We start from the raw sequence: 18402 nt of genomic DNA, 5'->3' as shown, positions 1-18402 counted from the left end.
TTTTTGACATTTCATTCACAGAAAAACTACCCGTTTTAATAATTTTTTCAAATTTGCTTTTCTTTTTTTTTGCGATTCATTTTATGAACATATAAAAAAATAAATAACTATTTACAAAAATAAATAATGCATGTCACTTTGTACAACTGCTCTACAATATTCTACACGACTGGTTGGTTCGTGTTTTCCGAAACAAATCTTTGGAAATTTGCATAATTTCAATACCTAAAAACTAAATGCAATAAATAAATAAATTAACACTTTTTTTCATCAGATATCAATGAAATGAGGCTTCGTCTGGTCGTTGTCATCGTCATTATCTAAGGTGTTGGTGGTGGTGATGTCGGTGTCGGCGTTACGTTAGCCTACACAGCTGCTGTGTGGAGAACTTAACGTTTCTTTTGTCCAGCAAAAGCTATATCTTGGGCGTCACCGTGACTTTCCTGAGATGAACGGGCCCAGGCATGTGGATCCCAGGCGGGGGCAGCATGCTCGATGTGCTCAACATGTTCAACATGATGGGGCAATTCCAAGTGATGTTCAATGGAATGATGATCTAAGTGGTGATCCAAGTGGTGGGGCACAATATGTTCCACATGGTGGGGTACAATGTGTTCAACATGTTCATAGTGATGGGGTACGTGTTCGATGTGTTCATGATGATGGGGGTAGTGGACAACTTCATAGTTGACAATCTTTAAAATAACAAAAAAACCATGGAATAAAGTGTCATCCTCTTGAAGTAATAAAATAATATTTCTACTTACCTTGGGCTTGGCAATTTTGAAAACAACCAAGGCACCGGACAAGACCAAAGACAACAGACCCAATGTCATGGCTTTCCAGGTCTTCAAGGCAATCAGGGCAAGAGCAATGGGCACCAAAACGGTGGTCTTCAACTTAAGACCCAACAAGAAGGGAAGGACAGCCTTCTTGATCATACCACGACCTTTGATATGAAAAAAGTAAACCAAAATTACCAAATAATTAAATTGACATTTTTCACTTTCACTCACCTTCAGCATCACGATCAGCCAATGGTACAATAGCACCCTTGGTCAGAGCATTGTTCATCAAAAAGTCTGGAACGTAAGAGCGGGCCTCAGCCGATTGGAAGAATTCAGGAGCCTTGATGCGCAACGAATGTGTGGCCAAGAAATTATCAATTTCTTGGAACATTCTCTCTTGTGGGTCCATGGCACGCTGCTGGTTGTTTCCGACAATTCTGCCGGTACGAACAACCGATAATTTATCTGTAATCATAATTTCATCTTTATTCAAAGCTTCGTTGAACCATTGCATGGCCTTGGGTTTGACGCAGCTGGTACTGAAATCCTTCAAACATGAACGATACATATCAAAAGCCAAATCGGTGGCTGATTGAGGCATCTGATTGGCATGAGCCAAAGCTCCCGAAGCCGTTATGGCCACGGCCAAAACCACAACTACGAATCTATTCATCCTTGTTCACTGTGTAATCCTTCTCTTTCGATGCTTTCTTTTTTTAATGAATTGTGAAAATCCGCCTCAGTTACGGTACAATTACCCTTCGGCTGACCAACTGAATATGTAAATGTCAATTGTGGCTACAGTGCTTTTTATACGACCATTCTTTTGTTGTAGTTGGTGGATGGTTTAACACAAAATTAACAATTGTTAAATGGTCTTTGATTTTGCTCAATTTCAATTAAACGCTCCCCTCTTCTCGGGTATGTCGAAGTGCAAGAGCAATGGCTCCCACCATTTAAAAGCCACGATACTCTTCAAAGTTACAAAGAAATACTTTTCTTTTCTATCAGTTTTTGGCCAGGCAATTTGTTGTACATTTCGTGGCTTTGTGGCATTTGATTGGCCAGTTAGCCGATCAAAAATCCACACCCTAACTCTCTGGCTCTCACTCTCTTGTGCTCTCCATCATTGACCAGTATTCTCTTTGTGCTCTTTGACCATAATAGTTGGTTAGTTTTACCATCGTACCGTTATACAATATTTTTTGACCACAATTTCACTTAATCGTGTTTGGCCTAAGAATTACTTCATTTCCTCATTGGTAGTTTGGGCCAATAGCAGCGATTGGTATGTGTGGCTGTTGTCTGGCTGGCTGCTTGACTGACTAGTCAGTCAAATTTATGATTGTTGTGCTAAGCTTCTTTCGCACATTCCAATTGTTTTAATGTTAACCTAGGTTTTGACTATGGGAATTATTTTTTATTTTTTTTTTTTGAAAATTAAAAATATAATGTCAAATATTTGGAAATAGGTCATGGTCGGGACTTGTACTAAAATAGTCCAATAAAAATGCCCACACCTCTTTACCTTTACGATAACTTTTGAATACCTGCGTAACCTAAAACCAGTATGGAAAGTCAAAAAGTCGATATCCTACACCCCTTTGCATCACAGAAATAGATGTATACGTATGGAAAAGATGGAGTCAAAATATTGTCACCAAATGTAAATATCACTGTTGTACAAATATAGGGCGCATTTCCAAAACCACTTCCATATCTTAACCACAGACACCAAGAGAGACATAAATAACAAATCTCGGGATTTCAGCCTTATTACTTCACCCAACACCAATTACAGTATTACTAAGAAGTTTTCTTACAAAAAAAGGGCGCATTTCCAAACCCACTTCCATATCTTAACCACATATACCAACAGAGACCTAAATAACAAATTTTGGGATACCAGTCTAATTCCTTCACACAATACCAAATTTAGTATCATATAGTATTTTTTGTACAAATATTGGACGCGTTTGCAAAATCACCTCCATAACTTAACCACAAACACCAACAGAGACCTAAATAACAACGACATAGTTACCAATGTTAAATGATTTAAACCGCTAAGGCATATATAATTATTTGGAAAAATCTATGGAATTGAATTTAGAAACCAATATTTTGGATTATTCAAACTTTTATTTTTCATCAATCTCCAAAAAAAAAAAAAAAATGTTTTTATACCCTCCACCAGCAGTATGGATTGTATATTAAGTGTGTCATTCCATTTGTAACACCTCGAAATATACTTTTTAGAACCTACAATTTCGATTTCGCAATGTCCGTCCGTCTGTCGGTCTCTCAGTCTGTGGAAATCACTCTAGCTTCCAAATGAATTGAAGTATATTGATATAGTATAGTATAGTGTAGTATAGTATAGTAGTATGAGTATAGCCCCCATATAACCGTACCTCCTGATATTCGGAATTTTGATGATTTTAGCGACATTATGTACCGGAATTATTTCTAATCTTCTCTTTGTGCACCAAACGTGTAATATCAGCCTGAATTGTATGGAATTTTGCATGTGCACTCAAATTAGGCCTGAAAATAAGCATGCCAAATTTGATCGAAATCGGTTCAGATATAGCTATAGCTCCCATATATATTGTTCATCCGATTTGTTATTTTTGCCCTCCGCAGCCGTAATATGCACTCTGCAACAACAACATTTGGGGAAATATATCAAATACAGCTCAGAAATACATTTGCTAAATTTTATCGAGATCGGTTCAGATTTGGATATAGCTCCCATATATAACTTCGTCCGATTTACTTCTTATTGTGCACCAAACGTCTAATATTTGTCTAAATGGAACGGAATTTGGCACTTACGGCCGAATTCAGTCTAGAAGCTAGTATGTCAAATTTGGTGAAGATCGGTTCAGATATAGATATAGCTTCCATATATATTATTCATCCGATTTGTTACAACCGTAATATGCACTCCGTAACAACGATATTCAGAGTAATATATATAAAATACAGCTCAGAAATATTTTTGCCAAATTTTATCGAGATCTGTTCCGATTTGGATATAGCTCCCTTATATATTTTTATCCGATTTCAAATTAATTGCCCAAATGGGCAATACAAGTCCGAATTTAAAAGATACAAATGCTTCGGCATATTTAGTCCTTTGAACTTTAAATTATAATTATAATCAAAGCGTGTATGATTGAATTCTCCCATAAAAAATTTTAATTGTTATGTGGAGCTCTACTAAATTAGCAAAGTGGTGTAGGGTATCATAAAGTCGGCCCCGTCCGACTTTAAGACTTTCTTTACTGGTTTACTAGTAATAGACTAAGAAAAAAAAGTTTTAAAAAATCACTTTTCGGAATCAAAAGTGTTTTGCGTTATCAGGCCAATACTTTTAGGGCCTTTCTACATAGGTATAACCATACAAAACGAGTATCCAATATTTTGTTCCATACTTCGCAAGATTTAAGATAGATCTTTGAATTTCGATAGAAAACGTTTTCTAATTAGCAAACATTTCTAATATATTGCCTTTTTTTGTATTTTCTTATTAGCATAAATCCGTAATCAATCATTGGTGTCAAGGTCAATTCCCAACATGATAATAGGCGTGGTTATTTTTGTAAAAGTATTCCCCTAAGCATATAAAAAAATCGAAAATTCATTTCACCACCATTAAATTGTCATTAAAAGAAAATGAAATGTGTGCCGCAGATGCCAAAAATAGTTGCAACGAAAATGAAACTTTAATTTCCATTTTACGCCTTCATGGCTGCCTTTGTGTTAGAAGTTTATTTCATTGATAAAAAAAAACGAATAAAGAAAAATGTGTAAACGAGCGTAAAGAGTGTTCGAAAAATGTCCATCAAATAATAAAAGAAATGTATTATGGCCAATTTACGTTACCTGATTAACTGAATTTGGCTTGTGTAGCTGTCAACACGTTGGCTGGTTGCACTTCCCTTCTTAGTGTTCCAACTACCGGCATTTTGTGAGAATGTCGGCGAGTGAGTATGTGTGTGTGTGCACGATGACAGTTGGCTTGTTGGTGTATGCTATTTGGCTTTAGTAGCATGGTCGATATAAAATTGAAAATGTATTGGTAAATGAATTTAAGGTTTTATAGCTTCGGAGTCATTCCACATATAATGGGCTGTGACAAACTATGTAAGAGGAAACAAGTTTTGTTATTTTGTAGTTAGACTCAGAACAATTGCGCACACTTTTACTCCCGAAGAGAATGTATAATTTGGTGTATATAAATATCATAATATTTGTATAAAGAAAGATCTCGAGTTCCTGCACTGATCTTCTACAAAAATGAGGAATTCAAATATTTTGGAGACTGGAGAATATATCGGTTTACTCCTGCCTTCCCAACAACGGGATAAGATGTAAACTATGTCTCCGATCATTTCCCAACCAATTTATTATTATTATTTTATTTTTTGAATTAAAAAAATCTAGAATTTCTGTAATTGTCCCAGTTATAAATATGTAGAGGATTTTAAAAATATATTTCCCAGTAAAATGAGATTCGAAGATTTATATTTTTATACCCTACACCGCATAGTGGTAAGGGTATTATGTCTTTGTGAATTTGTTTGTAACATGGAGAAGGAAGCGAGATAGACCCATAGTTACGTTTGAGGATCTCCATAGAATCACTTTCTGAGTTGATTTATGCATTCATGTATCCGATTGAGATGAAATTTTGCACATATCATTTGTTTGGCCCAAGGACGAACCCTATTGAAATTGGAGATAATCGGTAAAAATTTAGATATAGCTCCCATATATATGTTCGTCCGATTTTCTTTTTATTGTGCACCAAACGTGTAATATGAGCCCGAATAGTATGAAATTTTGCAAATACAACCAAATAAGACCTAAAAATAAGTACGCCAAATTTGATCGAAATCGGTTCAGATATAGCTATAGCTCTCATATATATTGTTCATCCGATATGTTATTTTTGTCCTCCGCAGCCGTTATATGCACTCTTCAACAACAATATTTGGGCAAATATGTCAACTGCAGCTCAGAAATACATTTGCTAAATTTTATCGAGATCGGTTCAGATTTGGATATATCTCCCATATATAACTTCGTCCGATTTACTTTTTATTGTGCACCAAAGTCTAATATTTGCCCAAATGGGATGAAATTTGGCACTTACCGAATTAAGCCTAGAAGCTAGTATGTCAAATTTGGTGAATAGCTATAGCTCCCATATATATTGTTCATCCGATTTGTAGTATTTGTTACCCACAGCCGTAATATGCACTCCGTAACAACGATATTCAGGGAAATATATCAAATTAGGCCTGAAAATAAGTATGCCAAATTTGATCGAAATCGGTTCATACATAGCTATAGCTCCCATATATATTGTTCCTCCGATTTGTTATTTTTGTCCTCCGCAGCCATAATATGCACTCTGTAACAACAATATTTGGGGAAATATATCAAATGCAGCTCAGAAATACCTTTGCCAAATTTTATCGAAATCGTTTCAGATTTGGATATAGCTCCCATATATATCTTTATCTGATTTCAAATTAATTTTGCACCAAATGGGCAATACGAGTCCGAATTTAAAATATACAAATGCTTCGGCATATTTAGTCCTTTGAACTTTAAATTATAATTATAATCATAGCGTGTATGATTGAATTCTCCCATAAAAACTTTTAATTCTTATGCGCAGCTCTACTAAATTAGCAAAGTGGTGTAGCGTAAAAAGTCGGCCCCGCCTGACTTTAGGACTTTCTTTACTGGGTTTTATAATTTAAAAAAAGAAAATCCACGATTTCACAGACATGGATTATTTACATGGATTACTAACACTGTCTCATTTTATAATTTATTAAAATCCACGACTTAACAATTATTTATAAGATGGGAATAAATAAAAATTATTTTTTATTACTTAAAACCAGTAAAGAAATGTCAAAAGTCGGGCCGGGCCGACTATTGATACCATACCCCACTATGCGTATTTAATAGAGCACCCGTAACAAAAAAGTTTATATTGGGAATTTATATAAGGTTATGACCTAAATAACATTGCGGTATAGTGTGATCGGATGAAGATGTGTATCAAAGCTATATAAAAATTTGAACCGATCTCGATAAAATTTGGCAGAGGTATTTTCGAGCAGTATCTGATGCACGGTATCAAATATAATTTTTGAGGATTGCCTATTACTCATGTGAGGGACTTTAACACCAAATACGGGAGCTATAGTTAGCTATTTGGGCTGATATTAGCCATTTGGTGCACAAAAAAACCGGAAATCGGATAAAGATATATATGGAAGCTATATCCAAATCTGAACCGATTCTCACCAATTTTAATAGGGTTCGTCCTTCGGCCGGATAATAAATGCTTTTTGTTCACAAATACACATGGAGAGACAGACGCACGGACGGACCGACTGACATGCATAAATCGACTCATAAAGTGATTTTATGAAGATCCTCAAAAGTAATTACCCTTCATCTTATTAACTTTGTTATTCCGTTTGTAACATCCCAAAAGTATTCGTCGTAGACCCCATAAAGTATTCATATTCATAATCAGTGTACAATTCTAAGTCGATTTAACGATGTCCTTCCGTCTTTCTGTCTGTTGAAATCACGATACAGCCCACATTATTTTACGTACAGCTTCAAAAATTGGCAGAGCATATTGTATTGTCTCTAGGATGGTTAGTATTGAAAATGATATATCGGTCCACGTTTTGGTATGGTCTCCATATAACTGTACCTCCCAGTATTTGGTATTTTGATGATTTTTGACACATTTTTCCACGAATTTGTCTAAAAATTGGTACGTGTACGTTATAATAGGTCATGTGGCGAAACATTGTATAGATAGGTCCTCGTTTTTATATAGCCCCTATATGACGGTACCTCCCGATATTCGAGTTTTGATGGTTTTTGCCATATTTTTTCACGGATTAGCCGTTTTTGCCGACGGCGAAATATGTTACGCATAGGTCCACGATTTTATATAGCTCCCATATAACGGTACCTCCCAATATTCGGGTTTTGATGGTTTTTGCCATATTTATGCATGCCACATTTATCATACTATATAATATAACCTTTTGTTAAAGTTACATAAAATAGGTATTTCAAGCTCATAATAGGTTCTAGCTCGTGTGGCGTAACATTACATTTCTCAGGCATTTGTATAAAAATTGGTATTTGTAGGTCATAATGGGTTTTAGCTCCGGTGGAAGAACATTGAATATTTAGTTCCACGTTTTCATACAGCGCACATATAACGATACCCACCGATATTCGGTATTTTGATAATCCTAGTCACATTTACCCATGAAATTGTTTTTCGGTATTTTGAAAGATGTGGTAGATGCCAATCCTTGAAGTATAAAATGTGCTATAAAGGTTCGCGTTTTGGTAGGGCCCCCATATAACGGACTAACCCACTTTATGGTTTTTCTGAAAACTTTAACAGCATTATCCAGATTGTCTTACTGATATTTGATGTTAATACTAGAACTTAACTAATGGTGGAGGGTATTAAAAATTTGGCCTGGCCGAACTTAATGTTTTAACTTGTTTTTATTAGAAAAAAATTATTTTCAAAGTTGTCGACTTTTAAAAAATATATATTTTTTATAATTAAACGAGCGAGCAAAGGCAACTATAGCGGGCCGATCATGTAATATCCTAAAACACTACAATATGTTATAAGCCCCCTTATGTCCAAATCCATTTCGGAAGATTTCGCTTTTGAATTGAAGTCAAAGAGCACTGAATAGATATTATCCTTAGCTTCTTGACATTTTTCCAATATTTACGCACTCCGTCGTGCTGTTAGTTGTTGTGGTCCATTTTACAGCTAAATATAATAAATGGTCATCCAAAATGCTAGACTTCTTCCCTGCCCTTAACTCTCTTCTCAGGCAAAATTTCATGTCGATTGGTTTTAATTGTGTGATCAAAAATTTTTTTTCTGTTTTTGGTTCATTTGAACCCCTAAATATTTGCAATCATTTCGAAATGCAAGAGGTCTCTCTATATCTCCAAAGTAAGTCTCTTCTATATGATTTCCCTGTCTACGATAACATTCGGCATCGAAATCAGCATAAAAAGCCAGAAGTTTGCCATTTGTGTATTTTGGATTTCTCCTGTAATCTATTTTCAGTGTTTTGTAGAATGGGAATGTTGGTATTTTTTCCACATAAGTAGTGGTTCATTCTACTCGCCGTCCTAAACTCAAACTCCATGCGAGATCTCGTGTCCTTTGATTTATATTTGTGACATTTACAATGGCTGCAAAATCAAAAAAAAATTTCAGTTTTTTGTTCATTTCAACTCCTAAATATTATGCTGTCATTTCCCAAAGCAATATTTTTCTATTCTGACCATAACCCCACCATTTTCCATTTCATTTTCAATTTTGTGAGAATTGGGCCACAATTGCGACCTATGGCGTGATTAAAAATTGACAAGGACAGACGGACGGACTGACATACTGGTATATGGGGCCTATACGAAGACCTGGACCTACATAGACAATATTCTGTCACAGGCTATAGCATCCATTACTAACGTCAAATACGATATCTCAAACAATTTCGGTGGGTATTGTACCTAAACTCGTCAAAATACCGAATATAGGGAGGTACTGATATATGAGGCCTATACGAAGACCTGGACCTGCATAGGCAATTTTCTCGCAGACTGTAGTTCCCATTACGAACTCTAAATACGTAATTTGAAACAATTCCAGTGAATAATAACGCTAAAATCATCAAAATACCGAATTTTGGGAGGCTATAGTATCCATTACGAATCTTAAATATCAAATTTAAAACAATTCCGGTGAATAATGTCGCTAAAATCATCAAAATACCGAATATAGAGAGGTACCGTTATATGGGGGCTATACGAAGGCGTGGACCTGCACCTACAAATTTCTGCCTTATGCTGTAGTATTCAATACGAACTTCAAATACCAAATTTAAAACAATTCCGGTGAATAATGTCACTAAAATCATCAAAATACCGAATATCGGGAGGTACAGTTATATGGGGGCTATACGAAGACGTGGACCTGCACAGACAAATTTCTGTCTTAGGCTGTAGTATCCCTTTCGAATTTCAAAAACCAAATTTTGAACAATTACGATTAATAATGTCGCTAAAATCATCAAAATACCAAATATCGGGAGGTACAGTTATATGGGGGCTATACGAAGACGTGGACCTGCACAGACAATTTTCTGTCTTAGGCTGTAGTATCCATTTCGAACTTCAAATACTAAATTTGAAACTATTCCGGTGAATAATGTCGCTAAAATCATCAAAATACCAAATATCGGGAGGTACAGTTATATGGGGGCTATACGAAGACGTGGACCTGCACAGACAATTTTCTGTCTTAGACTGTAGTATCCCTTTCGAATTTCAAAAACCAAATTTTGAACAATTCCGATTAATATTGTCGCTAAAATCATCAAAATACCAAATATCGGGAGGTACAGTTATATGGGGGCTATACGAAGACGTAGACCTGCACAGACAATTTTCTGTCTTAGGCTGTACTATCCCTTTCGAATTTCAAAAACCAAATTTTGAACAATTCCGATTAATAACGTCGCTAAAATCATCAAAATACCGAATATCGGGAGGTACCGTTATAGGGGGGCTATATGAAAACGTGGACCTACATGGCCCATGTACGAAATTAACCTGCCTACTGTAAAAATAAACCTGTGTGCAAAATTTTAGCCTTGTATCTCATTTCGTTCGAAAGATAGCGTGATTACAACAGACAGACGTACAGACAGACAGAGAGACAGACAGACAGACAGACAGACGGACATCGCTAAATCGAATTAGAATTTTACGCTGATCAAGAATTTATATACTTTATTGGGTCTGACATGAGTATTTCGAGGAGTTACAAACGGAATGAAAAAGTTAATATACCCTCCATAGTATGGCGGAGGGTATAAAAACAAGGGGACTGATGAGGATTGTAGCTCTTTCCAAATCCTTGGTATTCCCTGTCTTACCCCCTGGTAAGCTTTACCATCGTTCTCCACTAATAAACAAACGTTGTTTTTATAAAAACAACAATAAAGGGATTAAGCCTGACCATTTTGCAACAACAAAATACTATGGTATCCCGAACAAACAAACCAACACTGTTCCAATAGTTTTGATAATTAAAGAAAATAAATGTTATTTAAAAATTATGATTTTTTTAATCTTCCTGTCCAAAAATCATGGAAAGTGTTTATCAATTGACAAACGGCAGACTCCTTCTCGCTTGTTTGGAAATATCAAACGCAAATGGAATTTCTCATATAAAAATTTAAAATTCCATTTAATACGCTTCAAATGCTTTTGCATAGCTGAGGTCTTAATCAAGCTTACTATACCTAAGCATTAACATTGTGCTACTACTACTACCACTACTACTCGAGTAAGAGGGAAAGCAACTTATCGAGTGTGTAGCTAGCAAAGTACGTGTCTGGAAAATCAAATGTTCTGGTATTTACAACAAAATGTGTACGACACATGTGAAAGACTTCTTTTTTGCCTCTTTCGATAGCACAACTGCTACTACTACTACCACTATTCTCCGGATATGGTTAGGAGATATTAGTGTCATACATTTTTTATGACATTTATCATAGATTTTATAGTCCGTGATCAAATCAATCTCGAAAATGTCATTCAAATCTACTTTCATGTGACAAAAACATGCATGCGCTTAGACATAAAATGGAAAATAAATTGTTTGTGAATGTACTTATTTGGAGCTTGAATGAAATAAACTATTAAGACATATGTATGTGTGCTTCCGAATATCTGGGAGAGTGAAAACTTAAATTTTTTTTGCAATGGAAAATATTGTAACACTGTATTTAACAACTGAAAAAGGGAATAATTTCGATTGGGCTTAACTTTTTGTAACCTATCCTTTACCAAAGTGTGAGGTAAATGATATTATGTCTTTGTGCATTTCCTTGTAACATGCAGAAGAAAAAGGTTCAGGTTTACAAGGGAATAAAGAAAATGAATTATATCTTCCTTATTAATTTTTATTAACGAAAAACTTTATTACCCATAACCAACATATTTTTACTGCAAATTGCTATTTGTACTCGATTTTTGGCATATGTGAAATATGAAAAATTGTCACCATTCGATTGACGATAATCGCAGACAATTAATGTTGCCAATAAATGCTCAAAGTAATTGCCACTTTTTATTGTTTACAATTCCAAGTTAATATTTGGCACAAAAATTGCGAAATGGACGATTATGAGCTACTTGAAGCAACATGTATAAAAAAATTAATTTCCTGAAAAAGAATTGAATGGAAATCGATGAAATTGATTTTTATGCATATGAATGATGTTGGCGTTATAATGACTGATGAAAAAATGGAAAGGAGTTTCACGACAAAAATAGAAAATACGCAAAATTTGCTTATGTCTGCTTTTATTAAATTGCAGATAAAGGAAACATTTTTCAAAGATTAAAACAGGGAAAATTTATTTCACCGATATGCTAAAAATGAAGATTTTTTAAATTAGCTGAAATATTAAGAAAATTAAATTCTTAATAAATTTTGAAGAAAAAAACAAGTAAAAAAGCAGGCCGAACTTTGAATACCCTCCACCATTTGGAACGAATTAAAAAAAATAAAATTCATTAAAAATGCTGTTAAAATCTTTAATATATCGAATATCGGAAAGTGCCGATATATGGGAACCTATATAGACAATTACCTTTCAGGGGTTAAAGTGCTCACAAAGAACTCCTTATGTGGATTTTCAGACAATACCATAGGAAAATATGGCTAAAATCATCACAATACCGAATATCGGGCGTACCGTTATATGGGGGATATGCGATATCGTTAATCCAATAAAGAATTCTCTGTCAGGGGGTAAAATGATCACAAAGAACCTCTTGTGTACAATTTCAGACAATTCCGTTGAAAAATGTAACTAAAATCATGAAAATACCGAATATCGGAGGGTACCGTTATTTGGAGGTCATACGATATCTTGGACCTATATAGATAATTCTCTTCCGAGGTATAAGTACCCACAAGGGATTCCTTGTGTGGATTTTCAGACAATTCCGTTAAAAAATGTGGGTAAAATCATCAAAATACCGAATATCGGGGGGTACCGTTATATAGGTGCTATACGATATCGTGGGCCTATATAGATAATTCTCTTTCAAGGGATAAAGTACCTACAAGGAACTCTCTGTGCGGATTATCAGACAATTCCGTTGAAAAATGTGGGTAAAATCATCAAAATACCGAATATCGGGGGTGCCGTTATAGCCCCCATATAACGGTACCCTCCGTTACACGATATCATGGACTTATATAGCCCATCTTCGAACTTGACCTGCCTGCAGACAAAAGAGATCTGTGCACAATTTTAGCTTCCTATCTTAATTTGTTTAGACTGTAGCGTGATTACAACAGACGGACGGACAGGGCTAAATCGTCTTAGAATTTTACGCTGATCAAGAATATATATACTTTGTTGGGTCTTAAATGATTATTTCGATGAGTTACAAACGGAATGACGAACTTAATATACCCTCCATACTATGTATGGTGGAGTGTATAAAAACAAGTTAAAAAGTATCAGTGGAGTCTGCCGGCAGAAGTATACCCTCAGCCAATGTTCGGTTATTTAAATATATTTTGAGTTCTGTTATGAATATTCAAACTCTTGACCCTCTGTGGAGTGGGTTCTGAAGAAATAAGCCAATATTACCCATTTCGTATTGGACCTAAATAAATACGATATAAATATTGCGACGTCCCAGGTTTGGTCTATATTGGTAACTGCATCATAAAATCCCTATTCATCTCAAGTTTCTGGTTGAAACAAATATTTAGATATAGCAAATTGAAAAGGATCGCTGACTTGTTTCGCAATGTTTGACAGATAAAAGTATTGAAAATTGTGACCCTTATGTATCATCTTCACAGCAGATCTTGTGAAAGCAAATATGCTTGTGTGTGAAATTTTAAGAGAATTGAAGAATTTTTTGCTTTTTTGAGTGTTTTGTTTTTCAAAAGCTTGAACCCTATTTGGGGGAGGTACCAGAGGAAATGGTCCGATCGCTACCATCTTTATAATAGATCTTGTGTTAATGGAAAATTTGAGATGTACCATGTCTAGAATGGAATCGGATGTTGATTTTCGAACATGAACTTCATGGATATACCAGACCAGATCTTGGATTCATAAAAATAATAGGATGTGTGAAATTTGAAGACAATCGGAGTCTTACATCACATTTTATAAAAGTTGCAATTATTCAACATTTTAACCTTTTGTGGTTGAGGTACCAGGAGGAGTAGACCGATATATCCCATCTTCACAACATATCTTGTGTTAGTAGAAATAATTGGATGTGTGTGATATAAAGAGAACCTGATGCTTATTTCAGATTTTATAAACGTTTTGGTTATTCCAAACTTTGACCCTTTGTGGGGCAGGTACCAGAAGGAATGGTCCGATCTGTACCGCCTTTATAACATATCCTGTGTTGATAGAAATATTCAGATGAGCCAAGTCCAAATGGAATCGGATGTTTATTTCGGGTTTTATGAGCTTCAAGGATAATCAAAATTTCGAACTTTTGTGGGGGATGTACCAGAAGGAGTGAACCGATATATTCCATACTAACTCTAGACCTTGGGTTAATGAAATTATTGGGATGTGTGAAATTTGAAAACAATCAGACTCTTACATCACATTTTATAAAAGTTGTAATTATTCAAAATGTTAACCCTTTGTGGGGGGAGGTATTTGATAGAGTGGATCGATATTGTCCATTTTCGCACCTAACCTAGCACTATCACAAGTATTCGGATTTGCAAAGTTGGAGCGAAATCGGATTATCCCTTTATCTTTCTGTGCAGAAAATATATTTTTTGAAAATTTTGACATTTTGTGGGGGAGGTACCAGAAGGAGTAGACCGATATTTCCCATCTCCGAACTCGATCTAAGTTTGACAAAAATATTACGATGTACCAAGTTTGGACGCACAAGCCAGCCAAATGTCCTGAAACGGATTTGGTCCAAACATACCTAGGGTCAAAACCGTTTTTTCGCTTTGACCATATCAAAAAATATATATACCCTCTCTAGCCATATGGCTGAGGGTATAAAAAGTGTATGTTAGCGCACCCATTGCATGCATTTTAACAGTGTTCAGATGTCATCTATTGGCATCGTACTAATCAATATTTGAATAAACTAATAAAAAAGCTGTTAAGTTGGTCCTTGTTTGTACGCTCCAAAACTCCAACTTTTAACACCCTACACCCCATAGTGGTAAGGGTATTATGTCTTTGTACATTTGTTTGTAACATAAAGAAAGAAGCGAGGTTGACCCATAATAACTTTTGAGGATCTTCACAGAATCATTTTTTGAGTCGATTTATGCATGTCAGTCTGTATTCTTGTGTGTCCATGTATTCTTGTGAAAAAAATGCACGTCGCATTTATTGCCGATTGAGGTGAAATTTTCCAAACAATATTTGTTTGACCAAAGGACGGACCCAATAGAAATTGGTGATATTAATCTTCAACCGATTTGGCGTAATTGTGCACCAAATGGTCAATATGACCTGCATTTTGGCACATTTGATTCGTTCAAATCAGTCAGAAGCAAGTACATCAAAATCGGTTCAGATATAGCTATAGCTCCGATATATATTTCATCCGATTTGGTGTTTAAAGTCACTCACATTCATACCCTGCACCCCACAAGAATGGTATTTGGTACGAGATATCAGATACAGATACCTCTGCCAAATTGTATCACGATCGATTCAGATTTCGTTAAAAGTTTTTTTTTGATATCCGTTAAAAGTTTTGTTAAATTCTTAAAAATACAAAAGGTAGCCGTCATATTAGGGATTAAACGACGAAGCGGACCTGCATAGGCAACTTTTGTAATAAACTATTACAATATTCAAATGCGAAACTAGAAAAAATGTCGCTAAAATCATCAATATATGGAGGTACTATTATATGGGGGCTATACCAAAATGTGGACCTGTATAGGCAATTTTCTGCCTTAAGCTGTATCCATTACGAACTTCAAATATCAAATTTGAAACAATTCCGGTGAATAATGTCTCTAAAATCATCAAAATACCGAATATAGGGAGGTACCGTTATATGGGGACTATATCAAAACGTGGATCTGCATAGTCAATTTTCTGTCCATTTCGAACTTCGAATACCAAATTTGAAACATTTCCGGTGAATAATGTCGCTTAAATAACCAAAATACCGAAAATAGGGAGGTACCATTATGTGGGGGCTTTACCAAAACGTGAACTTACATGACCGCTTTTCAATACCAATAGTCCTGCAGACATAATATACATTTCAGAAAAAATTTAATCGACCTACTTTATTTCATTCGCAAGCTAGACTGATTTCCACAGACGGATAGACGTACAGGCGGACGGACATAAAATCGACATTGAAGGGTCTAAAATGTATGTTTCAAGGTGCTACAAACATGTTACTATGGTGGAGGGTATAAAAATCATGTCCATATATGTCGGACTATGACAGTAAGAAGCCTTAAAAGATCCACCTCCTATGATATTTTGGACCAGCGAATATCCTGACAAACGAGATATAAACATGATCTCATTTTAATTTAAATATTATAATCAACAAAAGAAAAATTTATTGAAAGAAAATATAAATAAGAAAGCATATTATTTAACCAAACTTAATATTCTATTTTTTTCTTATATATTAGACACATACTTATGTACATTTACAGTAATTTAAATAGCAAAAAATAAATAAATTAGTTATAAATAATTAAATTAAAATAAGTTATATATGGAAAATAAATATTAGCAAATAATTTTATTATAGTCGAACACGATTATAATGAACTCTTTTAACACGGATAATTTTTGACAGTTTCGGAAAAATAAATATTTTCTATCGGACTACTGCTTTGAAAAGATCTGTGGTTATTTTTTAAGTTTATTAGAACCGTGTTGAACTTTATATAGTAAACAAATCAACAAATAAATTAAATTAAGGCTAAATGACTTTACAAAATAGTGAAGGAGACTCAAGCCACTTGGTTTTTTTGCTTCAAAAACATACAGCTCTCCGTTTACTCGGTATTTATGTTACAGTCTGGATAGAGAGTCAAACAGTTCTTATGATCTTGACCATCACGAGCCGCCTGTATTAAACGGAAAAATCGTATGACAGCTGGATTTGTGCTGGTTATCGGCTGCAATTCATTTGTATCTCTGAAAAAATGAAAATTGCACTTTATTTCAATTCTTTGAAAATTGTATTTTTTATTTAATTTAAATTCCTTTTATTTATATTGAAATTCTTCAAAGGCTCAATAACGCAAAAAAAAAAAAAAAACAGTAAACTCACCGACTCAACTCGGCGGACACAAAATTACTATGCGGGCTATAACGTTCCGGATCCTTGTACATGCTGCAGACCACACGTTCTTTACAACCCTCTTCCTTGATGCCAAGTTGTTCAATTATTTTATCAATTTTCAATAATATCGGGCTATAGAAGGGGTCGTAGTTTAACGGCATCAATGGCTAGAAAAACGAAAAAAATAGGAAAACAAATATAAAATAATTTCCGAGGACAATGCCAGATATCGGTGAGCTCATACCTGACCATCCTGCACAAACGGTTGTTTGTCCAATATCTGTTGCTGTTGTTGCACCAATCTTTGCTCAGCCTGTATTCGTAAAGCCTCCTTTATTTGTGCGGACAATTCCGGCTGAAAGAAAGGAAATATGAAATACCAAAAATGAAAAAAATATCCATATCTGAATAATAACCATAGAAACATGCCGGTTGCAGGATTTTTTGAATTATTAAATACGAACTACTACTACTATTACAGAGTGCATTCGCCTGAATATGGAATACTCAAATAAAACGGAAAGCGAATGATGGAAGTTATTTAACAAAAACAAAAAAAGAAAGATTTAAGTTCGGCCGAATAACAAATAGAAAATTCAGAATTCGGATGAGATACATTTCTAAACGCAAGTTCTAGCAAAATTGGTGGGGAAATATGAATTGATATTAAAATGATAAATGTACAATTACGGTTGAATCGGAGGAGAATTGTGGATCAAATCCAAGATTGCTCTTTTCAATCGTTCTAAATATTATAAAATTTTTTTCATATCCATGTATCATAGTTTGATGGGTTTTTAATTAAAACAATTAAAAAAGCTGTAAGTTCGGCCGTGTCGAACTTGGAATACCTTATACCATTTGGAAAGAATTTGGACCTGCATAGGCAACTTTTGTCATTAGCCATTACAATATTCAAAGGCAAAACTTGAAAATAAAAATTCAATGAATAATGTAGCTAAAATCATCAAAATATAGGAATATAAGAAGGTACCGTTATATGAGGGCTATATGAAGACATGGACCTGCTCAGACAATTTCATGTCTTAGGCTGTAGTATCCATTACCAACTTCAAATACCAAATTTGAAACGTTGAATAATGTCGAAAAAATCATCAAAATACCGAATATCGGCCATTATATGGGG

General features: G+C 34.8%; 2 protein-coding genes and 1 long non-coding RNA gene across 5 annotated transcripts in view; 1 reads left to right on the top strand and 2 right to left on the bottom strand.

Moving 5' to 3' along the window:
* Window positions 1-18402, top strand: part of LOC131802470 (uncharacterized) — a 167581-nt gene that overhangs the window by 68607 nt on the left and 80572 nt on the right. The window lies entirely within an intron of this gene.
* Window positions 34-1593, bottom strand: LOC101891506 (uncharacterized). Its single transcript, XM_005176844.4, has 3 exons — window positions 1017-1593; window positions 768-949; window positions 34-695 (listed from the first exon to the last, which is right to left on the bottom strand). Exons 1-3 carry the CDS (start codon window positions 1459-1461, stop codon window positions 390-392), a joined length of 933 nt encoding a protein of 310 aa, XP_005176901.1. The 5' UTR covers window positions 1462-1593; the 3' UTR covers window positions 34-389.
* Window positions 16496-18402, bottom strand: part of LOC101891327 (uncharacterized) — a 73884-nt gene continuing 71977 nt past the window's right edge. For all 3 annotated transcript variants that reach the window (XM_059122783.1, XM_059122772.1, XM_020040009.2), the window contains 3 exons: window positions 17500-17610; window positions 17244-17422; window positions 16496-17107 (listed from right to left, as the gene is read on the bottom strand). In XM_059122783.1, the coding sequence (XP_058978766.1) occupies window positions 16966-17107; window positions 17244-17422; window positions 17500-17610 (432 nt within the window). In that variant the 3' untranslated portion in view covers window positions 16496-16965. The remainder of the gene's footprint in view (window positions 17108-17243; window positions 17423-17499; window positions 17611-18402) is intronic.

The sequence above is a fragment of the Musca domestica genome, unplaced genomic scaffold, assembly GCF_030504385.1.
Source record: "Musca domestica strain aabys unplaced genomic scaffold, Musca_domestica.polishedcontigs.V.1.1 1, whole genome shotgun sequence".
In the NCBI taxonomy this organism is placed as follows: domain Eukaryota; kingdom Metazoa; phylum Arthropoda; class Insecta; order Diptera; family Muscidae; genus Musca; species Musca domestica.
The sequence above is the reverse complement of the archived record's forward strand: the minus strand, read 5'-3'. Positions and strand labels throughout refer to the sequence as shown.

Excerpts from the sequence above, each read along its gene's own strand:
- LOC101891506 (XM_005176844.4), bottom strand. The coding sequence starts at position 1,461 with ATGAATAGATTCGTAGTTGTGGTTTTGGCCGTGGCCATAACGGCTTCG. Across the intron at positions 950-1,016 it reads GGCTGATCGTGATGCTGAAG|GTCGTGGTATGATCAAGAAG; the intron begins GTGAGTGAAAGT and ends TTCATATCAAAG. Across the intron at positions 696-767 it reads TCAAAATTGCCAAGCCCAAG|ATTGTCAACTATGAAGTTGT; the intron begins GTAAGTAGAAAT and ends GTTATTTTAAAG.